At 42.4% G+C, this 26183-nt stretch overlaps 1 protein-coding gene across 1 annotated transcript; it reads left to right on the top strand.

Annotated features, from left to right (window-relative positions):
• Positions 1-2079: 2079 nt before the first annotated feature.
• On the top strand, positions 2080-17631 carry tekt3 (tektin 3). The gene is made up of 8 exons (XM_061708498.1): positions 2080-2199; positions 2440-3036; positions 4852-4935; positions 5032-5102; positions 5202-5345; positions 14279-14501; positions 15402-15556; positions 16904-17631. Exons 2-8 carry the CDS (start codon positions 2470-2472, stop codon positions 17118-17120), a joined length of 1461 nt encoding a protein of 486 aa, XP_061564482.1. The 5' UTR covers positions 2080-2199; positions 2440-2469; the 3' UTR covers positions 17121-17631.
• The last annotated feature ends 8552 nt before the right edge of the window (positions 17632-26183 follow it).

A 26183-nucleotide genomic window follows, 5' to 3' on the forward strand; every position in this document is an offset into this window, starting at 1 on the left:
GCAGGTGAAAGCAGCAACGGGATGACCGGGGGTGGGGACTGCAGGCAGGTGGAAGCAGCAACGGGATGACCAGGGGTGGGGACCGCAGGCCAGCACGCAGCTCCTGAAGCTCCGGCCCAATCAGCAAGCCCCAGGTTGGGGTGCAGGGTCGGGGAAAGGTTGAGAAGGGCCCGGGCCGTTACCCTGCCCCTCTCACTCCCACGCTGCAGGTTCCGGTGTTGTGCATTCAGAGATGCTCTTCGCCACCGGCAGAGGATGCTGCACCATGTACAAAAGAGAAAAAAGAGAAGAAAAGGGGGGGCAACACACGCTGCAGGAGCGACTCTAACACACTAGAGTTTACACTACCTAGAGATTTACCAACACCAGCTAGAGGTTTACTAAACACTAACTATAGGCTTTACTAAACAGAAAGGTTTTAAGTTTAGTTTTAAAGGTGGAGGTGGTGTCAGCCTCCTTAACCCAGATTGGAAGTTGGTTCCATAGTAATGGTGCCTGATAGCAGCTGCTTCCACCTGCCTGCGGTCCCCACCCCCGGTCATCCCGTTGCTGCTTCCACCTGCCCTCCAAATCTACATTTGGATACTCTAGGAACTACGAGAATGGAGAGCTTTGCCAGGAAGATAAGGCACTATCAGGTCTTGCAAATAATGCGGAGCTAAGCCGTTTTGGGCTTTATATGCAAGTAATAAAATTTTAAATTGGATTCTGAATTTTACGGGTAACCAATGGAGCGACGCTAACACTGGAGAGATGTGGTCTCTCCTGCTGATTCCTGTCAGTACTCGGGCTGCTGCGTTTTGGATCAGCTGGAGCCTATTCAGCAAATTACTTGGACATCCTGCTAACAACACATTACAGTAATCTAGTCTAGAAGACACAACGCATGAACTAGTTTTTCTGCATCACTCTGCGAGAGGATTTTCCTAATCTTTGCATCAGGATAAGAAGAGCAGCAGATAAAGTGATGCACTCATCATACCTACTCTACCAGCCTCAGGAGGGAGTATTATATTCTAGTGTTCCTTCAGCTAGGCATGTCTAAGTTATTAATCTTAAACATCTCGAAAAATTAGGTCAGCTGCCCATCTGAATGTATTGAATAACCAGATTTTTCTATCAATAGATCTTTTCTTCCCTTATTGCAAAGACATTTCCAAAGAAAACAATGTGAAAATTCATTGGGTTCATCGGGTGCATCATTGTTACATGTGGATTGTTATTGACTTCCATTGGTGAACAATTTACACAACTCTAGACAGAATCAGAAACAGAGTGTGTGACTTGGCGTTTTTCAGGGATGCGTGGTGTATTTTGTTCTGATAACGGTTATGTGATCACAATCGACCAGCTGAGCTTTTCCTGGATACAGCTTTGCATGTCTCCACAGTGGAGACCAGGCTATCGTCTGTCCAGCCCTACCCCCTGAGAAGTGATTAGTGTAAATGATCCTCATTTTCAGTGGCAGGTAACACAACACAGATTATTATTCTGTGCTGCAGGGGTTTGTTTGCGCTCTTCCTGCAGCATGAATCATTTAACTTGTGGCTGTAATCCATACACACAGCGAGGCTCGAGGAACGACAGCGAGCTACCTGATGCTGCACGCAGAGCAAATTAACTCCTCTGCTTCACAGACAAAGCTCAGATTTCTTTAACAAGCAATGTAAAGATAAATGACATGCTCAAAATGTGAATTAGTTGTGTAAATTACCAAAGAAATATATGATATTCATATGTTATCCCTTTATGTGCAATCATCAAATGCATGCTCAATAAAGTATCTCCATTGGAGAGAAAGAAAAAAGTAGGACGAGTATGTTGGAAGGGCCCAATAGGTATTAACAAATGTATTAGTTGGAAAAGGGAACATTTAAAACACCGCAATGTAGAGACGTTTTGTAGAGCAATTGTTTGAATAGCGCAACAAAAAGACACCTGGTTGCCATTAATCTGAAAAATGTTGGCATAGTGTTGCAGTAACCTATGGCAACTGCTTTGGTGTCAACAGAAATCTTGGACAGCTCCTGCAGTCTCTGCAACGCCATTGGCTGCCTGAATGAATGACTTCCAAACTTGTTTATCCATTATGCATGTCAGTTTACCTTTAGTGTGTTCTTGAGCTCATTCTCAGGTAAACAGCGCAGAGAGGAACCCGGTCACAAGATAAAGTGGACCAAAGGACAAGCTTTCATTTCCGTGAGCTATTTTATTCATGTTTTGATTATTTCAGTTGTTATCAGATTACATATAATCTTAATATTATGATGCTTTCAAGGACTTTTTTTTTCTTTGCATTCCATTAAACATGTGATCTTTTTGTCTAAACTATTTTAATAAGGAAAAGGCGAATTGCCTTGTGGATTATGCAAAGACAAAGGTATCTTTCTTGATATGAGGATATCAAGACTGATGTGATTTTTTTTTTTTATAATTTAGGCAAAAAACTGGACCTTGGTTGAGTCAAAGATGGAGCTAATTGGATCCACTCGGACATCCACTTATGCTCGGCCAAAAACCAGCCACTTCCTCCCAGCCATCTCCACCATGGCATCCAGCTATCGCAACACCCAGCTTGCTCCAGCCTTTAATCCTAGTGCCAATATGTGGAGAACCAACAGCTATTACAAGAGCACCACTGTCCCATCCCTATCTCCCATACAGCATGATACTTTCGATCTGGTTCGTGCCAGAACCGCGCTGTACCCCTCTAACAGGACTGCGCTGACCGCCAGGTACACCCCTGATGACTGGTACAAGTCCAACCATATCCACTACCGGGAGTCTGAGTCCTCCAGGAAAAGTGCGGAGCGACTGAGGAAAGACACCATCAGGCTGATCCAAGACAAAGAGCAGCTCACCCGACGAACACAGGAGAGTACCAGTAAGAATATTGCAGACAGGCTCAATGACATTGTCTTCTGGAAGTCTGAGTTGACTCATGAGATTGACAACATGGTGACAGAGATAGCAGCTCTCAGTGAGGCGAAGAGGAGGCTGGAGAGAGCCTTGGCTGAGACTGAGGGCCCTGTCCAGGTGAGGAGGAATCAATGGAGTGGCTCATTTTTGTGTAAATATGGGCTTGGGTCAATATGTAATGTAGGTTAAAGAATAGTTGCATCATTTCTGCTATCTGCTACCACACATTGTTCTCTGGTATTTATTTTCCTGATTCTGAAGGAGCTTGTTGCATTTCTTTTTCTTGAAATGATAACATGGCCAGAACACGTCTAAAGGTGCTCATGATTCATATAAATCATGTCTGAGGGTGAAATAATATAAAATGTTAGATTTATACGATAGCATGCAAGCACCTTTCTTCACCTTTTCACTTCATAGGGGTCGCCACCAGTGAAGCATCAAGTTCTGCCTATGGATTTGGTAGGAGGGTGCCTATGTTACCAGAGCCCGATGTTCAAACTACCCTATGTTCCCACAGCTCTCATACCCTAACCCCAACTCTAATCTGATACTCTAACTCTAACGCTGAATAGCAGCCATCTGAGCAAACACTGTGGACCAATCAGCATCAAAGGATGTGGGAAATGTGGGAACACAAGTCTGTGAGAACATACAGATGACCCCAATTTCAGATAAGTTTTACTTTGGATGCCCTTCCTGACACCAACCGTCCACATTGATCCAGGTTTGGGACTGCACTATGCAGTGCCTGGAGCAATCCTTTAGCATTTTTTTTAAATATTAGACCATGTTATTTTCCATGGATGAAGAACGTGTGCTTAGCATGCCCAGGGCAATGTAAAGGTGAGTCATTGCCTCCCCAGTGATGGTGGAAGTGGAAGTGGAGTGGAAGCTGGGAGAACAGTCCTGTGCTGTGGTGCAGGAACATGTTTTTATCCAAACAAGTTTAGCAAGAGAGCAAGAGAGCTGGGGTAGAGAGGGTGTTAGTCTAGTGGCTACAGAGGTAGGCTTGGTTAAAGCCCCAGAATGGCAACCAAGATGAACCACCTTGGGCCCCTGAGCAAGGCCTTAACCCTAATTGCTCCATGGTGTGTGTGTCTCAGTTGTAAGTCGCTTTGGATAAAAGCGTCTGCTAAATGACAGTAGTAGTAGAGCGAAACATTTTCCCCAACAATTGTTTGGCCCGCTCTTGTCCGATTGCGCTCAGGTTACGTCATGATTTAAACATATATCATTTTAGAAAGAGAAGGGTGGAAGATACTGATACCAGCACAAGATAAAGCCATCTGATGAAGCGTTTTCCATTCTCAAGCCGGTTTCTACCTTGTTGTCACTGGAGACGGTTAGGGGTTAGGATTACAAATACAGAATGAGGCTTACTTGCAACCATTTGAGCTGTGAACTTCTGTAAGTTTGAACACAGAGGTTCCTATGTCCAAATGAGTGTGTAACAGATTGTGTGTGTCACATTTCAACATGTGGTGGCACCAGCTATCATTGATCTGTTCATCCCAGTTTAACAGGTTGTCCTGTTAAACTGTTTTACCTTTAGTGTCCGTTCCCTTAAACTGTTAAACCTTTTAACTCAGTCAATGCCCTCTTAGAGTACCAATGGTCATTTTTGTCACTCAGGGTATGTCAACTTGATCTGACCGACATAAACACCTTGTTAGATTGATATTATATGGCAAGACGCTTCCTTGGAGACTTCTCCAGGCAACAGAAACTGGAGTATGGTTCTGATAGAGTGCAACATGGATACAACACCTTAGTGTGTACATAAATGCCTTTACACCTTTCTCAAATGGTTCTTCACTTGTGTGAGTGTTGCAGGAAATGCCGTATGTTGATACTGTAAATTATATTGATTGACTCTTAATTACATACAGCCATCTCAACTTGTCATAGCCACAATCATTTTGTCAACAGGTGTCTCGGGAGTGTTTGTTCCACCGAGAGAAGCGGATGTCCATCGATTTGGTGCATGACGATGTTGAAAAGGCCCTGATAAAGGTGAATAACAAAGCAGTTAATGTGTTACCTCTGATATCAACCTGAGCAGAGACATAAACAAGCTGTGATAACCTTTTTTACCTGTGATTAAACAAGGAGGTAGAAGTTGTAAAGTCGTGTCAGGAGAAGATGAGGCGCCTTCTGGACAGAGCCATCGCACAGCTGGCGTATGTCTAACAAAATACACTCTTCATGTGTCTGACATGACTTTGTTTGAATAGGAGTGAGGTTTAGGATGCATTTATTGTTTATGTGTGACTTCTTAGGTCAAACCGAGCAGCTCAGCATGAGTTGGAAAAAGACATGAGTGACAAAGTGACAGCTCAGAGGATTGATGACAAATGTCACCACTTGAGGAACACATCAGATGGCATCAGCTATTACAGAGGGATTGACAGACTCGACCATTCGTGAGTACACAATCAAATATGAGCAGCTGCCATGAAATCAAATGGCTCTTAACGCTTTCTTTTGTATGTTTAAAGAAGATGTATTATCCTCCTTTCTACCTGTCTATGACACACTTTTGTGCTTGCTTCCAAAGTGCAGCATGATGTGAAGAGATAAAGACAGAGAAACTGAGCAACCAGTCTGATCTGGTCTGTGATATCACAGGAGCCAGTAAATCTCAGTAAAATCTCAGAGCATTGCACATAGGGGCCTCAAATAAAGTAATAATACAGTTTTTTATCTGAGTTTTTCAGCTGGTAGTCCTCTCAAATTCCCAAATATTTAATTTTAAACCCAGATTTTGTTTGGTTTTTAGTACAACATGTAGATTGGATCCTTTTTCTTGGGCCTTCAATTGAACTAATCCAAACCTTACTTTTTGAAGCACAAAGATCACCAAGTGACTATGTAAAAGTTAAATTCACAATAGAATAGGTAAGGCAGTAAAGAATAAATCAATGCTGCTTTTACTCAAACGTGCTTTGGAGAAAATACTAAAGTCACCAGTGGACAAACTTTTAGGAGTTTGCTTTCTGTGTAAAATGTTCTGCAAAGTTATAAAACTTGAGGGAATTACACCCCCTCAAAGGAAACAGTGCTCGGGAGCAGCCCGAAAAGCTCTTTCTCTCTGAACTCAATGACATTTCCTTCAAGCTCATTTACATGATAAGTTGACACATGTTATACGAATAAGTAAGCGTAAACACTATAGTGAGCTAATCAAGGCTTCTCAAGGTGATATGAAGCAATGCTGGAAGGTGCTGAATGAGGTTCTCAGCCGGGGACATAAAACTACTGTTCTTCCTGACACCAGGAATAATTTAAGGCCACGTTTAAACATAGGGGTAAATCCACAAAAGGATTGCGTGGCTTTTGCGGCAGCTAAACCGGTGCAAATGAGACAAAAAGAGAGCGTCTAATTCACAAAGCACCCGCAAAGGGCGAATTGCACCACAAACTGCGCTGCCAAGCAAATAGCGTCATGGTGCGCCTGTGCCATTTGCATGCATGTAAATTAGGTAATATTCATACTTTCGGCGCAAAATTGCCCCCTTTCTATGCAAATAAGCCTCATTGCAAAAACCGTCTAATTCACAAAGGCCAGCGCTATTTGCCACACGCAAAAATAGTGGAGCAAATACTGTCTTTTCGAAGCGTGTATTAACTGCGCGCAAACTCCTCACTCCCCCTCTCTCTGTTTCTCTCTCTCTTCAATGTCATTCAAGCCTGTGTGATACTCAATGTTATTAAGGGTGAAATCTATAGTCAGACATGACTGTACACAGTAAGATCAAGTGGGGTTGTGGACTTCTCTCGGATTTAAAAATAAAAATAACAGGAGCTCAGGATTCATCCATACAGTAAAGGGGCTGCTTTATTACAAACAATTCCACCATATAAACATATAAATTTAGAATGTGTGTGTTTAACAGCTTAATAATGTCATCACATATCACAACATATATCAGACTTATAATAAAATAGCGCTGATCGTGTCCCTGTGAAGCTCAGCGTCAGTCAGGACTCTCAGCTGCTGCTGCAGATGCAGCAGCTGGAAGGGTGGGCTTGCCACCCGTCCCTTGAAATACGGAATTGTTACGTAATTGGGGATTAAAATTCATATAAAACAGTTTATTCCATATTTCACAATCGTCCCATGCACCTCTGTCACATACGCACACACTAGTTAAGCCTAATTATGCCTAAATAATGGTCCGCGTTAAATCGACGCAGAGCCTACGTCGTAGGGTACGCGGCGATGCGCACTGTACGGTGCGCCAGCCGCGTAACCTACGCCGTATGCTCTGCGTCGATTTAACGCGGAACCATAAATCATCCTTGAGCAGCACTGAGGGAGGAGGGAGGAGGGGGAGCGGGCTCCCGTCCCGTCTTCGCACAGTGTCCTGATGATTTGTAATACATGCTGAGCCTACCGTTAGTTCTTAAACTGTAAAAAAGCTTGGGGGGGGGAATAAAGCATGAGTTTGAAAAGTGGGGGGGGACATGCCCCCCCTGTTCCCAGTGGAAATTGCCCCCTTGCGCCTCACGGCGTTTTATTTTCACTCGCTTTATTTTTTATTTCTGCAAGTTTTCATTATGGACCAATCTGTGTGCTGAAATATGGAGAACACTGGAAACAGCTCCGCTCACTTACTCAGACAAGGGCAAATTGCACTCAGCCGCAAAACTTTATGGGCGTGTTTGCGCCGGCATATCATTAGAGCAAAATCTTTTGTGAATAGGACCTTAAAGCGGGGCAAATTGCGGGCGCAAATGCGGCGCAATTCACAGCGCTATTTGCGGGCGCAAACTATTCTTTGTGGATTTACCCCATAGCCGGGTATTTACAAAAACGGATATTTTCCCCTCTACGTTTTCAAGAATAATATCAAAATAAAATATCAAAAATATCCTTGTTTACACGAACCCGCATGAAAACGCTGTTAACGTCATGCCAGCCAATCAGAATCCTGGAAAAAACATCAATAAATGACACGTGTAACTTCCAGTTAAGGCTGATTTATGGTTCCGCGTTACACCAACGCAGAGCCTACGGCGTAGGGTACGCAGCGACGCGTACCCTACGCCGTAGGCTCTGCGTCGATTTAACGCCGGACCATAATTCCGGCTTTACTTCCAAGACGGAACGAGTCTTTCGTTTGGAGTGACAGAGAAGTGGAGTTACCTTTAAGTGTGACTTTAGAATTTAAAACAGGTAAAATAAAAGAAAATATTGACGGTGGCCAAACAAATTGTAAACACAGGTCGCACAAATGATGCTAGTGACGTTTCTGTTGCATAATGTGACGTTCTGAGCCTAAATCTCTGTTTTCCTCCGTTTTCCTCCGTTTTCCTCAGTTTTCCTCAGTTTTCCTCCGTTTTCCTCCGTTTTCCTGGAGTTTTTGAAAATCTCCACTTTGGCCGGAGTTTTCAGAAATTATCGTTTTTGGGGGCTTTGAGCTCCGTTTTCGTGTAAACGAACGGCCAAAACGCATGAAAACGCCTCCGTTTTTGCTCCGTGTAAACGGGGCCTAAATGTTGTTGACCTTGCAAACAATTTTAATGACCATTTTAACTCTATAGGAGAAAATCTCTCTAAAACCAGTAGTCCACCAGAGGGAGTTACCTATCAACATTATCTTCAAGGAAATTATATAAACTCTTTTTTTCTGGCACCAACTAATAAAACAGTAGTTACTAAAATTATTATGAGCATGAAAAGCACCCTGACGGCAGGGGTGGTACCCAAAATGACAAAGATAGAAAAAATTATTCCTATATTTAAATCTGGAGACAAAAATAATATGAATTAAAGCTGCAAGCAGCGATGAACGGGCCCTCACACTCACGGCCACCGCCCCCCATAAGCATATCAGAAATGACACCACCCACGACTTCCTATGTCAAACCATTCAAAAGTTATAGCAGAAAAAAGGGACAACCAATCAGAAGAAGGGGCGGGGCTAGTTCAGGCCAGTGAAGGTCAAGGACTCATTACAGAGTCCCATGACACCACCCATGACTCGCTATGTCAAAACATTCAAATGTTATAGCAGGAAATAGGGACAACCAATCAGAAGAAGGGGCGGGGCTAATTAAGGCCAAACAAGCTCAAGGACTCATTACAGAGTCCCATGACACCACCCACGACTCTCTATGTCAAAACATTAAAATGTTATAGCAGGAAATAGGGACAACCAATCAGAAGAAGGGGCGGGGCTAATTTTCCACCAATTATGGTCAAGGACTCTATACCGAGTCCCATGACACCAGCCACGACTCTTTATGTCAAACCATTCAAAAGTTATGGCAGAGAAAAGTATTCTAGGGGGCGCTGTTGAGCCGTTAGGCCACGCCCATTAATGCAAACCATGAAATATCAAATTTATCGCCAAGCCTGGCTTGCATGTAAAATTTGGTGACTTTTGAAGAACTATCAAATATGGACCAATCAGATGAAGGGGACGCGCGCTTTTTGGCGTCTAGCGTCGCCACGGTAACACTTTTGAAAGAGAAAAGTAATGCGCGTAGTCGCAAGATGAAGACGCACATTTTGAGGTATAACACACCTGGGTGCACGTTACGGTTCGGGCCGTATTAATTGCCGAAGGAATGGCATAAATTGCGCCAAAATTACACAATAAATTAAAAATGGCTGACTTCCTGTTCGGTTTCGGCCATGGCGCCAAGAGACTTTTCTTTAAGTTGCAACATGATGCAGGTGTGTACCGATTTTCATGCATGTACGTCAAACCGTATTGTGGGGCTTGAGGCATAAAGTTTTCCGGGGGGCGCTGTTGAGCCATTTTGCCACGCCCATTAATGTAAACCATAAAATATCAAATTTATCGCCAGGCCTGCCTTGCATGCAAAATTTGGTGACTTTTGGGGAACTATCAAATATGGACCAATCAGATGAAGGGGGGCGCGCTTTTTGCCGTCTAGTGTCGCCACGTTAACACTTTTGAAAGAGAAAAGTAATGCGCGTAGTCGCTGGATAGAGACGCAAATTTTGATGTATAACACACCTGGGTGCACGTTACGGTTCGGGCCGTATTAATTCTTGAAGGAATGGCTCATATTGCTCCAAAATTACGCGATTAATTCAGAATGTTTAAAATGGCCGACTTCCTGTTCGGTTTCGGCCATGGCGCCAAGAGACTTTTCTTGAAGTTGCGACATGATACAGGTGTGTACCAATTTTCGTTCATGTACGTCACACCGTATTCTGGGGCTTGAGGCACAAAGTTTTTTCGGTCTGAACCAACCAGATGAAGGGTGGGCGCGCTTTTTGGCATCTAGCGTCGCCACGGTAACGCTTTTGAAAGAGAAAAGTAATGCGTGTTGTCGCAGGATGGAGACGCACATTTTGATGTATAACTCACTTGGGGGCACGTTACGGTTCGGGCCGTATTAACTGCCGAAGGAATGGCATAAATTACCAAAGTGACACGATTAATTCAAAATGGCTGACTTCCTGTTCGGTTTCGGCCATGATGCCAAGAGACTTTTCTTTAAGTTGTGTACTGATACAGGTGTGTAGCGATTTTCGTGCACCACAGGCCAGAACGCAGCTCCCGAGGCTCCGGCCTGCAAACATGCACAAAAGAGAAAAAAGGGGGGCCGGCACAAGAAACTACAGGAACGATGGACAAAAATAATAGCTATGAGATATTTATAATAAATAAAAATGGAAATGGAGAAGAGAGGAAGGAAAAGGAGAGGAGATCATGTCGGTGCCCCCCTGCAGCATAAGCCTATAGCAGCATATCTACCGCGAAGCTATATTTGAGACTAACTATTATACTCTTGTTCTATAGCTGCAACTATGACTACTGACTCTAACACACTAGAGTTTACACTACCTAGAGATTTACCAACACCAGCTAGAGGTTTACTAAACACTAACTATAGGCTTTACTAAGCAGAAAGGTTTTAAGTTTAGTTTTAAAGGTGGAGGTTGTGTCAGCCTCCTTAACCCAGATTGGAAGTTGGTTCCATAGTAATGGTGCCTGATAGCAGAACGCCTGCCCTCCAAATCTACATTTAGGAACTACGTTTAAACCTGCACTCTGAGAGCGGAGAGCTCTGCCAGGAACATAAGGCACTATCAGGTCTTGTAAATACTGCGGAGCTGAGCCGTTTTGGGCTTTATATGCAAGTAATAAAATTTTAAATTGGATTCTGAATTTTACAGGTAGCCAATGGAGCGACGCTAACACAGGAGAGACGTGGTCTCTCCTGCTGATTCTTGTCAGTACTCGTGTTGCTGCATTCTGGATCAGCTGGAGCCTATTCAGCAAATTACTTGGACATCCTGCTAACAACACATAACAGTAATCCAGTGTAGAAGATACAAATGCATGAACTAGTTTTTCCTGCATCACTCTGCGAGAGGATTTTCCTAATTTTTCCAATATTACAGAGGTGGAAAAATGCTATTTTACAAACCTGATTAACATATGGTTTAAACGACAAATCCTGATCGAAAACAACACCAAGGTTTCTCACAGTTGCACTGGAAGCCATCGCAACACCATCTAATCCCTTCCTAAGATGCTCTGGACCAAGAATGATAACCTCTGTTTTATCTGAATTTAGAAGCAAGAAATTTCTGGACATCCAGTCCTTGATGTCCCTAAGACATACCTGAAGTTTAACTAACGGTTCTGTTTCATCCGGCTTCATAGACAGATAGAGCTGCGTATCATCAGCATAGCAATGAAAGTGTATGCCGTGATTCTGGATTATACTTCCCAATGGCTGCATGTATAAACTGAACAAGATTGGCCCTAGCACTGAACCCTGCAAACACCATAACAGACCCTTGACTGTTCGGAAAGTTGATGCATGCTAGCAGACTGTTAAGTGTGCTAGCATGCATCAATAAGAAACACAGAACAACACAAGCCGAAGTCATTCGTTTTTACATCATTATCAAACTACAGAATGATTTTAATGAAAACCAAAACAAACCCTTGAGCTCAGAAACTCTGAGGGAGCTCAGAATGTAGTCAGCACTCCTGCACATTGGCTGATGTGGTCTGATCAGGAGGCCGCTTAAAACCGTTAAAAGAAGGTCTCTTGAACAGGTTCCACTGAAATAAGACCTTGATGCGGAACCAGGACCTTCTGGAGAAATTACATCTTTTGACAGGCTTGGGAACACTTGACTGTTCCCTTGGGGAGAGTTGGAGGAGATGGCTGAGGAGAAAAGGGTCTGGGGATGGATGGATGGATGGATGGATGGATGGATAGATGGATGGATGGATGGATGGATGGATGGATGGATGGATGGATGCATGGATGGATGGATGCATGGATGGATGGATGGATGGATGATGGATGGATGGATGGATGGATGGATGATGGATGGATGGATGGATGTTTGATGGATGGATGGATGTTTGATGGATGGATGGATGGATGGATGGATGTTGGATGGATGGATGGATGGATGGATGGATGGATGGATGGATGGATGGATGGATGGATGATGGATGGATGGATGGATGGATGGATGGTATACTTCTTAAAGGTATAGTATACTATAAAAACAAAAGATAGTATACTCCTACTGCCAAATGAATGTCACAAACATTTAACTTTTTTACCATTATTCAACAAAAATAGGGCAAAATGGGAAAAAAGGTCACTTGAGTTATACTTAGTATAGCCACGGATGAAAAAAATGTGAAAAGAATTGATTAAGCATAGAACTTGGGGGAAGAACAAACAAAAAAAAGCAAATAAATTACTTTTTCAAGTGTATGGTGCATGTACTGAGTGAGCAGCTTCTACAGTAAGGCTGCGTCCCAATTGAACCCCTCGCCCTCGTTTTCTTCACTAACCCTAACTTTTGCGCTTTCCCGTGAAGGTAGTGGTGTCCCAATTCCTCTTTTCACCTAGGGGGAGGGGGCATAACGAGGGCTAGGGGCTGAGAATAGCCCCTTCAAATCGAGGGTTTGCAGATGCTCACTTGGCGAGCGAGGGGGTATGAAAATTTCCCAGAATGCTTTTCGTCGTCATTTGCGGACTGAATGAAAAAAAAAAAAACATGGCAGACATTTCTTATTTTTTTGTGAATAAAATCAATATTTTGAGTTAGTTTCTGCATAAAAATGCGTTTTGATTACATTTCTAGTTGCAAACCAATATTTGACTTTCATAATATTCACTCAGTGAATGTACATAATCCCTTTTTTGTCCGTTGTTCGCTAAGATCGCGCCGGAGTAAAGGCTGTTAGGTTACGCCGTAGACTACGTAAGCTACGCTGTAGGCTACGTAAGCTACGCTGTAGGCTACGTAAGCTACGCCATAGGCTCTGCGTCGATTTGACTCGCTGACCGAAGGCAAACAGGCAGACTCGTCTCAGAGAAATAGAGAGAAATAATCCTGTGACCCGTCAGATTTGTTTTGGATGTTTCTGATATAATAGTTTTCAGAAACCACAAAGTAATACAGCTGTTATCTGGGTAATTTACACACTTTCAGATAAAGTTGCCGAAGATCACGCCAGAATAAAGGGATTTATGGTTCCGGGTTACACCAACGCAGAGCCTACGGCGTAGGTTACGTAACCTACGCCGTAGGCTCTGCGTCGATGTACGCGGACCCAAGCTCCGGAGCCGGCAGACAGAAATCTTGAAATTTCGGAGCAAATTTCTCAACAGGCGTTATTTGGATAAACTGAGCCCCGGTTGCGGATCTTAAAGGTTACCTTTATAACTGAAAAAATATTAAAACTTAATAAAGTGCCATAACAGCGCTACAGCTGAAATTAAAACAGCTTTTGGCTCTCAGCTTCCTGATCAGGGTAGGGATGAAAACGAGGGGGAGTAGGAGAATTGGGACAGGCACCTGGGCCAAGTGCCCTAGGTTTCAAGTGCCCTAAAATCTCCCCCTTCTTTTTTAGGGGTTAGGGAAGAAAAGAAGTGCGAGTGGAGAAAAGAAGGGCGAGTGAAGTTGAATTGGGATTGGGCCTATGTCTCCCCTTAAGCACCCTTGGTGCTGTGTTGAGGTCCTACCACAGCATTGTAACTGGGTCAAGGTCTGAACTTTGACAAAGGCAATTCCAGTGTGGAACCACTGGCCTCGAGTTGGTTCATGTAGGTTTGCAGATCTAACTCATGTTTCCATGCCCTTGTAAACAGGAGAGGCTAGTGGCTGTTGTTGCTGTTTGAGGTTGTATTTGTTTAAAGCTTTTTTTTTTAAGTATATTGTTTTTACACAAAATAAAACGTTTTCACAACTGTGATTGAACTAATGAACTGAACCTGGTCAGAGATGCTCAAAGGTTTCCTGAAAACTTTCTTCTACTGTATGCATGTTCATAAACAGGGAGAGTCGGAGCGTGCTGTAGATTACTGTAAGTCTTTTCCGTCTTGTCAGCGTGTCTCTGCCGGACTCCTGGTCTAAGTTCACAGACGACAACATCCTGCTCTCCCAGAGCCAGCGAGCGGCTTCCCACAAGCTCAGGGATGAGATGGAGATCTTGCTGAACGCCACGTCTAGTGAAATGTGGAACCAGTTCAACAGCGTCAACGTGGCCTTCACCACCCGCGTGTCAGAAACCGCCGATGCCAAGAACAGCCTGCACGCTCACCTGGCTAAGGTCTGCACTTTTTTTACAGGACTTTATCACATAAAAGACAAACCCTGCCGCGGCAGCGTGGCAAAAACACCTGAAAAATGTGATGTCATTAACTACAATTTAGGTTTATTCCACATTGGATTCAAAACCAGCTGCAAGCCTGGGTTATTAAAAAAAATAAAAAGGCTTCAAATGGACAATGACTGTGGCTCTATGAGGAGGAAAAGGACAGAATTCACTCACTCGCTTCATTGTGCAGTTAACTAAATGTTCTGCTTATAAGGAACAGATCATGGGTTTGACCTGTTCTACTTCCTTTCACGCAATCACTCTCTATGATTATCAATGTGCAGAATATGGAACTTTATTGTCTGCTAAATGGCCTGCAGACGACATTCGTTCTCTGTATTGATTATATCCACGTCAAATATAAAATACACCTTTCCACAGACAAGTAAGACTAATAGACCGTCCATTTCTACAGCCCTATTCTACACTGAACCTCATTGTTCTCCGTTGAATAGCAATGCAACCAATGCATTTAAACACTCACAGCAGCTGTGATATGAGGCATACCGTCGTTAATAAGCCTCAGTCTCTGCCAACTGTAAGAAGTAGTGATTCACTAGAATTAAATTACAATAAAAAGGTTTCAGCAGAGCTCTGAGCAGCACTGTGTTCAGCTGATCTAAAGTCTGCAGCATGCTGCTTTTACTTGTTCTCTGCCTCTGGTTCTCTGTAAATATCCTCACCTTTCGTCACATCTCGAGAGCAGATCACCTTCTTGTATTACCATGCTTGAGCCCAGCACAGCAAAGCTGCTATCTGCAGGGAGCTTCTCAATTTATACAGCAGAATTTTGAAATTGTTTATATATGTAAAGTATATGTAGCCTACTTATATTTTTTTCGGCTATTTTAGACGCTGCAGGAGATCTTCCAGACTGAGATGCTGGTCGAGTCTCTGCAGAAAGCCATCAGAGATAAGGAGTGGCCGCTGAAAGTGGCCCAGACCAGGCTGGAGGAGAGGACTCGCAGGCCGAACGTAGAGCTCTGTCGAGACAACCCCTACCACAGGTAAACGCCACACCACAGATTCCCAAGTAATTCATGCCCAGGACTCTATTCTAACCCAGGAAATGAGCTTTACCAGAGCACAAGCAAGCAGTTTAGCTTTTACCGAGAAAAACAATAACATACGTCTAAAGATAGACGTACATACTTAGTCTAAAGCAATCTGTACATGATTGTATCAGAGTGGAAAACATGGAATAAAATCGGAATATAATATGTGATTCGATTACGTGACTTAATGTGATTAGATGGAGCTGCACCAATGTGAACTTGTTTTGCTACTTCTGCTAAGTGCTTTGAGATAACTAATAAAATGGTGCTGTACAGATAAAGAGAAGCTTGAGAGAAGAACCCCAGATCCCTCACATTACAAGCGCTTCATTGTAAATCTAAAGGTTTGTAATGTGGCTTATTAATACATTACACTGATTTATATGAGACCCATCATTTCATCATTACTACTCACATATTTTATGCACATTTTTCCTAAAATCCATCACCTTTGCAAAGGTTCTAAGCACTACAAGCTTGAAATTAGATGAAAAACTAATTTGAGTGGTTGTGACCAGACTATAGCAGGGAATCTGGTTACTAATTGTGCTCCAAATGCATTGACTTAGTTATGGAGAACAAGGGCTCAAATTTCAACCTTTGACATCAACTCTATCCTCGGAAAAATCGCCAAACTAAAGTACAAGGCTGTGTTCTTAGTGAACATGAAGAGAATTATTAAACTAGCTGGTCTAGTGGTTGAATGTTAAATCCGTTTTGCTTGTCCAAAAACAACCAGTTATTAATTAAATTAGCTACTTCCTTATAGCTAAACAGCAATTTACTTGCATGAATAGAAGATAAAGATAATCTTTATTGAACAGCAATAATTCAAAGGGAACTTCTTTTATGACTGGGAACAGACACATACAGGAACGTTGAAGAGCTACAACTCAAAATGACCAAGATGGGTGCAGAATTCCTAATAAATTAAGTTTTTAACTGGAAAACTGACATCAGTGCTTTTCTGATGTTCTGAATCCACTGCACGCCAGTTCGGATGTATTTTGCCGATACAGGTCTGGTCGTCACTCTGCCTCTCTCTGGTTGGTTGTATGTCTGTCCAGGGGTGTCCAGAGGCAGTTTATCCAGCTTATGTTGTTTCTGTCCCTTGGAAATCAAAGTCAAAGCAAGGAAAACATGTCTATTTCTTTATATCAAAGGCTGGCATGGCTGGGGATGAAGTGTAAAGTATTATAAATGACACTGCACTTGGTTGTTCCACAAACATGAGTCTCCTGGGATGAAAATGTCTTGACCGAAGTGTCCAGTGAGCTGTGTCTCTTTGTCTTTGTTCAGGCTTGTGAACGAGGTGCGAGAGATCGAGGATACCATCCACAAACTTCAGGAGAGACTGATGGAGGCAGAGGCCACTCTGCAGACTCTGGTCAAGACCAAAATAACTCTGGAACATGACCTGTCCATCAAGGCCAACTCCCTCTTCTTGGACCAGGAGAAGTGCATGAGCATGCGCAAGAGCTTTCCCAGCATGCCCCGCCTGGTGGGCTACACCTAAATCACTGCAGCTTTGGAGGTCCAGAAGATACAATTAAGATTTAAAATATTATGAAATGGACACATGTGGATTCAAGGGGAATCTTTATTCTACCATTATTTTGATTTTTGCAGGCTGGAAATGTGACAAAAGCATAGCAAATCTTTCATTGCACATTTCGGAAAGACAAAATCTCAAACATGCATTTTTACATTGGCACGGAGAATCACTGATCTTGTGGTTTTTCTAATAAATTACAGTTTAATGGTGAATGAAAACAACAAGCAGTCTCCAGAAACACCTGGCTTAATCTGATGTTCCATCCAAATATTTCAGAAGGACCAAACCACACACCAAACCTGGATCCAATTTAGTTTCTGTATGGATGTAAAGTCCAGAGTGATGGTGGCAGCTTCCAACGTCAAAATCCTGGCCAAGATGTGAAAAAAGCAAAGTAGGGAAGCAGCTTGATTCCTGAGAGAACTAACGAAGGCGTTTGGAATGTTTATGCCATTTCCTTCCAGGAAAATGTAAAACTTAGCATGACTTGAATAATTCTGTAATAACTGCATAGTTCCCATTTAAATGGTGGAGTCATTTAGAAAAGAATGCAGATAATTTGGATCTAAATAAAGAAAGTAAAGATTTTCAGATATTTCCATTTTACTGAGAAGTTAGATAAAATTGATCGGAAACAACTAAAACAAAAAGTATTCATTCTTCAGTTCCAAGGCACAGTATGAGGGGGAAAATTAAAGCAACATCCAGGTTATGTTTTCAGGCCGACTCCAGTTATGTCTGACATCCACACAACTCTGGCAAATTCATCCCTCTAAAATGGAAAGGCTTTTATCTGCCGCAGACAGTTTGTAAATGCAACAGTTGCAGTCAAATGCAGATGGTCTAAAACATAAGCTTTGGAAATGATTCCACAGCTGCACTATGGGACTATGTCCAGTCTCTACTGAATTCAATAGAGGGTCTGCATTGACGTCACTTCCCCACTGGACTCACACTGAGTGGCAAAACATCAACAATAATGGCTGCAACTAGTGGAGAACACGGGATAACAGCTGATTATCAGCTTAAATTAAAGGCAATTGGACTTGACAGTTACCCGTACAGTTACCCCAAGAACCAGTGGTCCATGGACATTAATATTTGGTACAGTTACCCCAAGAACCAGTGGTCCATGGACATTAATATTTGGTACAGTTACCAAGAACCAGTGGTCCATGGACATTAATATTTGGTACAGTTACCAAGAACCAGTGGTCCATGGACATTAATATTTGGTACAGTTACCCCAAGAACCAGTGGTCCATGACATTAATATTTGGTACAGTTACCAAGAACCAGTGGTCCATGGACATTAATATTTGGTACAGTTACCAAGAACCAGTGGTCCATGGACATTAATATTTGGTACAGTTACCCCAAGAACCAGTGGTCCATGACATTAATATTTGGTACAGTTACCAAGAACCAGTGGTCCATGGACATTAATATTTGGTACAGTTACCCCAAGAACCAGTGGTCCATGACATTAATATTTGGTACAGTTACCCCAAGAACCAGTGGTCCATGGACATTAATATTTGGTACAGTTACCAAGAACCAGTGGTCCATGGACATTAATATTTGGTACATTTACCCCAAGAACCAGTGGTTCATGGACATTAATATTTGGTACAGTTACCAAGAACCAGTGGTCCATGGACATTAATATTTGGTACAGTTACCAAGAACCAGTGGTCCATGGACATTAATATTTGGTACAGTTACCAAGAACCAGTGGTCCATGGACTTTAATATTTAGTACAGTTACCAAGAACCAGTGGTCCATGGACATTAATATTTGGTACAGTTACCAAGAACCAGTGGTCCATGGACATTAATATTTGGTACAGTTACCAAGAACCAGTGGTCCATGGACATTAATATTTGGTACAGTTACCAAGAACCAGTGGTCCATGGACATTAATATTTGGTACAGTTACCAAGAACCAGTGGTCCATGGACATTAATATTTAGTACAGTTACCAAGAACCAGTGGTCCATGGACATTAATATTTAGTACAGTCACCAGAAGAACCAGTGGTCCATGGACATTAATATTTAGTACAGTCACCAGAAGAACCAGTGGTCCATTGACATTAATATTTGACCATGAATCCAGTTTCCTGATATTTATATGTACTTAATTTCTACGCCGGGGAAATACACGAAGCAAAGCTTGAAGGCTTACAACAGTCTTGACGCTTGGTCCGACTTCAAGGCAGGATTTGTTGTAGAAATTAAAGTGATGAGGACACCGAACTTTATGATTTGACCGTTTAACGTTAGCTACCCAAAAATCCAACATTACCTGATACAAAATGGGAACCACAAATCCACGTTTCGGTGCCTGGAATCCAGTTGTTTCTGCGAATTGCAGCGACCCATTTATCTTTCTTAAGCGTATTTTTCGTCAGTCTGTAAAACAATAACTCCGATTTCTTGCTAAATCTATGAGTACAGTCGATCGCACAACAGCTCTTTCATATTTTAGATGTTTTCCAGTTGCTCAAACTGAAAGTTTACGCTGACACTCAGTCTTTCTGACACTCAGTCTTTCTGACACTCAGTCTTTCTGCCACTCAGTCTTTCTGACACTCAGTCTTTCTGACACTCAGGGCCTGATTTACTAAGATCCTAAATAAAGAGTACTAAATTGCGTGTGCACTGAAAAAGTTTGCACGTGCTGTGTTGCGTGTCTTACGGTTTGCGCCATGGAGAGTCTGGATGGAAGCAGGAAAAGCAGTTGCAAGCGCAAAATGAAATTTGACGAGTTGGAGTTAGAGATATTAGTGGAAGAGGCAAATAAACACATTCATGAACTACAGCAAAGAAATTTAAACATTACCAAAAGGAACGCAATATGGGAGAAAATCTGCAATAGAATAAATGCAGTTGGTAAGACAAAAAGAACGGCAGATGAGGTTAAAAGAAGGTGGCAAGATATAAGGCGAAGAACTAAAGAAAAAGTGGCCTTTAATAAAACTTCGGCAAACAAGACAGGTGGAGGGCCTGCGGAAGAGATGCCTCTACCAGCATTGAGCAGCAGGTGCAGCTCACCTTCTGCGAGGAGCAGATAACTGGGATACCGGGGTATGACACGCTAGAGCCAACTGCAGAACAAGGTAGGCGCACAATAAGAAACACTTTTTTCTCCATAAAAACACGTGATTTATTTATTATCACAAATAAAAAAATGAATGTGCCTCCTGTGGCAACCTTTTGCTGAATAATACTCGATTTAACATTCAAATAAAATATTTCTCCTTTTGCATGTGGAGAATCCCCACCACAGTCCTCAAATCAGGCACCAACAAGCATCCCTGCGTAATGCTGGGCAGATTAGCACCTTCCTTTCGAACGTATTAAATACAGACGCAATCACAATCCCCGCAAAAACTTTCAGGCTTGGTAAATCTCATTGCGTGTGGTAAATTAACTTATTTGGTCAAGTTTTTTGCACTTGACCTTACAGTGTGCGGGAGACCCCCTTTTTTTCCTTGATTCACTCCTACCTACTCCTACGCACCTGTTTCACCAAGTCTTTTTTAGGTGTGCATCAGCCTCCAGACCTTTAAATTAACTTATTTGCATTTTCCCCTCCCAGTATTTAGCGATTTCTGGCGGGTACGCCCCATATTGATTATTCATCAAAAAAGTACTAAATGAATAGCGTGTGCTATTTTGCTCATTTGAGAGGCGCAGTCCTCTTTGCACGCTGTTAGTAGATCAGCTTGCACATTGGTTTGCAAACCTTTAGTAAATCAGGCCCTCAGTCTTTCTGTCACTCAGTCTTTCTGACACTCAGTCTTTCTGACACTCAGTGGGCGTAACCCGCTGTGAAGTCGCATCTGTGACGTCATGCTCATTCCCTCTATAAGGAAGGAAGAATACCTGCAGTTCCTCTAATGACCACTAGAGGATAGCTCCAAAAGTGAGTCCATTTTGCTGCAAAAATAAACATATTTACATCCTGGTTCAAACAACGACAACAACAACATTTTTTGTCCCCATAAATAGATTTCAGATTCATGACAAATGCATTGATGTTTGCTTAACACATGAAGTATAGTTATAGAGCCACAATTTTATGCCTTATTAGGGGTGTGGTCTTTAGATTGATGACTGGTTTAGCCAGTGACTTTCTGTCATCACTTTATTATTACTTAGCGCTTACAATGACTTGTAAATAAAGATCAAAAAGATTATAAACTTCATCATTTATAGAGAAGACTATGTAGCATGCTAGTGACCAGTCGAGACAGAAGCTGGTCTGCCGCTTTTTGGGATACACACAGGTTTACAAAACACTTTATATATTGTTATTAGTTCATGACTGTGCACAACTCTTGTTGTCATTATTGCGTGTAAATGACCCTCCGTACATGTGTGAGTCTGTCTTGGATTCAGGATATGAAGGTGGACAGCATGACGAAGCGCTCTAACGAAGATAACGGCTGTTCAGGATTAGCTCATGACCTGCTAGCGTGCAACGTTACAGGTTCAGTCGTCTTTCACTCATCTTTAAAAAGGTTTTTGATGACTGAGTCAGAAAACAGCTGCAAGAAATTGAAAAGTTAATGAGGTAGTCACTAAACTCCTTTTGACTCCACTGGGTTTCATCAAGCTGGGAATGTGAAAAACGAATAACGAGCAGTTGCCAACTATCAAGGCGAGATAATTAGTGAAATCTGGCACGTTTCTTGAGAGAGTCCAGCTGCCAATGTGACAAAGAGAGTTTACATACCACTCGCAGTTCACACTCCTACTAGCATTTAAAAGAGCTGCAACTTCCAGTTTTAGGAGTCTATGAGAAATGACACAGCGGGCGTTACTAAACTGAGCAGAGCACAAGGATGCTGACCCTGCTCCGTACCCTGAAGGTAAAGAGGTTCAACTTGGGCACATCACTTTGACTTGTCCTGATGCAGGTAACCTGAAAGACCAGGAAGACAAGAAAGAAAACCGTAGCCTAAAATACAAGGTTAAGGAGATACCGTGTCATAAAAAGGAACGCATCAGTGTGGGAAAAAAGGCTTCAACAACTTTTGTTTAACAGGCCTATTCAAAAAGTTGTGGTGGGATGATTTTTTTTTGTCTGCTTCTATAGTAAAACCTTTTTTGGGGGGGAGTAATCAGCTGCCCAGCCAGTGCAGCTCATCTCCTCGTCCTCAGTAAAACAAAGCCAGCTGGTTTACCGAAGAGCAGTCGAAAAGGGTCTTTTTCGTCCACAAATGAACGGGTCTGGGAAGCCGGATGGAACACGCCCACCTAAGGTCAATTAAAGCTAGCCATGGCTTCCAGCTCACCTAACATGGTACCTCCCACCCCCATCCCAAGATGTCCTTGTACACATGCGCTGCTGTAGACTATTGGCACTTTTCCACTAGCACCTACTCGGCTCTACTCATCTCAGCTCGGCTCGACTCAACTCGCCCTGGTTTCTTTTCCATAACAATTCAGCACCTGCAGCAGAAGTAGGAGGTTGGAGAAGCTGCTGTGACGTATTTGATTGTATATCTAAACGAAGAAGACAGCACTAAAGATCTAGAGGATACACATAGATATGCTGCTATAGGCTTATGCTGCAGGGGGGCACCGACATGATCCACTGGGCGGTGAACATCACCCTTCTTCTCCTCTCCTCTTCCCTTCCTCTCTTCTCCTTTTCCATTTTTATTTTAAGTATCTCATAGCTATCATTTTTGTCTATCATTCCTGTAGTTTCTTGTGCTGGTCCCCTTTTTTCTCTTTTGTGCATGTTTGCATACCGGAGCTTCGGGAGCTGCGTTCTGGCCTGCGCCTACCCCCCCGGGTCATCCCGCTGCTGCTTCCACCTGCCTGCGGTCCCCCCTCCCCTTCTGATCATCCCGCTGCTGCGTCCACCTGACTGCTGTGTGCTGCTGACGTCCCCGACCCCCCAGTCTGGCCCTCGGCAGGAGGGTCCCCCCTAATGATCCAGGTCCTGGTCCAGGTTTCTTCTTCCTAAAGGGGAGTTTTTCTTGCCACTGTTTGGCTTAAGGCTTTTCTCCCACTAGTTTTTACCTGCCATTGTTTATGTAATAATTGCTCGGGGGTTTATGTTCATGTTCTGGGTCTCTGGAAAGCGTCTAGAGACAACTTCTGTTGTATTAGACGCTATACAAATAAAGTTGAATTGAATTGAATTGAATTTGTGAACATTCAGTGTTGTGATTTCTTTACAGTTAACATGATTCATTTGTCTTGTAACATAAGAAATGAAATGATGAGGAATTGGAGTAAATAACTGTGGTGTGCCTGTTTAGAATTCAATTAAATCTTCCTGTGAGTATTAGTGTGAAGACGAGGTGACCCGATCCCTCTTCAGGGAACTAAAGGCTGATTTATGGTTCTACACTGAAACCGTTAAACTCGTGGCCAGTTGGGACAGTCTAATAGAAAATAAAGCAATGGAATTGATTTTGTCGCTGACGCTCGCTCGCATCGGACACGTTTTAATAGTGTACGCAACCGCTGCTCTTCTCCCCGGAGAGGCTTTGTTCCCTCCCCTGCTACACGTCATTCAGGCAGCCAATCAGCACAGAGCCTCATTATCATAGCCCCGCCCCCTCAGAATCCCTCATAGAAAAGGAGGTTAGAAGCGGTAAAACTAGAGACATGGCCCACAGGCTGAATTTCTGATTTATGTAGAAAAAACAAGCTTTAGATTGTTTTTAAGACATTCAAGGCCTGTTTAAAATATACATTAAATGCCATAATAGGTCTCCTTTAATGACTCGTGTGGTCCAGTGTTCTCCACCTCACCTCAACAAAGATAGGAGCAAAGACTAAACAGATTCTAATGTAATTTTTTTTTCTCACAGAGATGGAGATGAAGATTTGACTTTGGCTTATTTTTTTTCAGGAGCTTTTTATTCAATTTTGGTCATTAACCCTACACATTTCAACCCCTAGGACGGTTTAACCACATACACACATACACACTGGGACTGATGTTAGCAGGGCTATCTCGTTCCTTAACCCAACCTTTCCACCACTGCACTTCTGATATAACCTTTGGGTTTGGTGCAGATTGTCACCATTGCTTAAATAATCAGTGCAGTAGTCTCCCTATCTCCAAACAATCAGGTAATCTCCACATTCGGATTAGACAAGATAAAACACTTTTACTTGTATTTTTTTATTCTCCACACACTGCCACCTTGTTGCACTGGGAGAAGGGAAGAAAAGTTTCCATTTGTGTAAAGGCCTTGAGACAAATTGGCTGGAGTATGAATGAAGACACAACTGAGACACTCCCTTCAATTTTATCATGTCGCGTAAGTACGCTAAAACTATTTAAGTCGCCGCAACGTTACTATAAAACCTTTTTCATATCCGGTAAGTAGAGAAACATTCCATATTACACATTCCTGAGTGAGGCGGGAGGGATCATAAAGTTTGAGCACCAAAGCAAAGGTGTGTAACCTGCACTTTGGTTCAGCTGTAATGTTTAACAACTACATTAAAGCCTCTATGCAGAGCTTTTTTTTCTTCTTCGCAATGCAAACAGAACGGGAGGAAACGAGTGACAAGAGTTCACCGCCATTCTTCTGGCATTCCAAAGATTGACTATCGGAAAAGAAAGTGCCCCCTGTTTTCTAGCTCGCATCAAAAGACTCCCAGCTCTCATCACATTGCAATCAAACACACTGACTGATAGCAACGAGTTGAAAGGTTTTCGTCCCTGTATTGTCACTTTATGATTCCAACTCTCACGGATCAAAAATACATAGATGCAGCAACCCATGAAAAGTGGAATGAGGTTCCCTGCTTAGTTAGAGGGTTGCCGGTCTGGATGGGACATAAATAGGTCTTCCTATATGAGCTCCGGCAGCACTCCGCATATTGAGAACTCACTGGAATTTTTTTCCCCTGCAGTCCAAACATATTGCCAGTTTATTTTTAACATGGTTTCTTGTTATAGATGCTCTGAGCCCCGTGTTGTTTTATGTTTTTCACATACCGGCATACCAGAGAATGATGAAGAGCTGATGGGAACACACTTGAGACGAGTATCAGTCACCGAGGGCTTTTTACTTAACTGCGTCTGCAGCTGGATCTCTCGGGAAAACATGAAAAAGATGCAAAAGAAGAATCATCAGATTTGTGCCTATGGACATATATTGTGCTTTTCGGTGACACCCACCTCAAAGCTTTGAGTATTTCACCGATGGGGCGGCGCTTGTCGGTATGTGAGCTATAAAAAGGAGATTTAAAACAAGCAAATAGCAGTGTGAGGGTGTATTTTCAGCTAAGACCTGATACTTTTCTGTGTAGCCAAGTAATCTCCTTTAACCACATGGGTTAAGCGTTCAAACCTAACCAAACAGAAGTGAGGTTTAATTCCAAATGAAGTTTAAAAACAAGGTTTCACGGGCGACAAATAGAGGTCATTTAAAAATCAGTCGTGCACAACTATTCTACCACTCCCTCCAACCTTGAAATACAGCCATGTTTTGTGTTAAAACTAGTCCACACTTCTTTTGTGACCATTTCAACACCAAACGTTTAACCCCGGACGCTGAACCATGACATAATAACCATGTCACATGCGACTGGACCTTTCCATCTCTTAATGTTTTAAACACTCATCCAAAAAACACTTCACAAACACTTCTTGTATTTGTTCTCATGGAGAAATACAAAAAAAATAAATAAATCAAAAAATTAATTTTAAGTTTTTGATTTTATATTTGAATTATATTAAGATTTTTTCGGTTCTCATTTGTCTGTATTTTATCTATTCCATCGTGAGTATTTTGAAATTAAAAATGACTTATTTATCCTCTTTTAAACCTAAATGGTTTTCCTATTTGTGCTGAATGAGGTATTTTTGGAAGAAGAGATATTAAGAAGCAGAAACCGTATTAAATATTTGGTTCTATAACCAAACCAATGAGCCGAAATAGTTTAAATGTAGCTACAGTAAATCACTTTTGAGCTGCTAAAGGAATAATCCAGGCTCTAAATCCAAGGAAACACCTAGATGGATTGTGAGAATTT

Source organism: Cololabis saira, chromosome 19 (assembly GCF_033807715.1).
Source record: "Cololabis saira isolate AMF1-May2022 chromosome 19, fColSai1.1, whole genome shotgun sequence".
NCBI classification, from domain to species: Eukaryota; Metazoa; Chordata; class Actinopteri; order Beloniformes; family Belonidae; genus Cololabis; species Cololabis saira.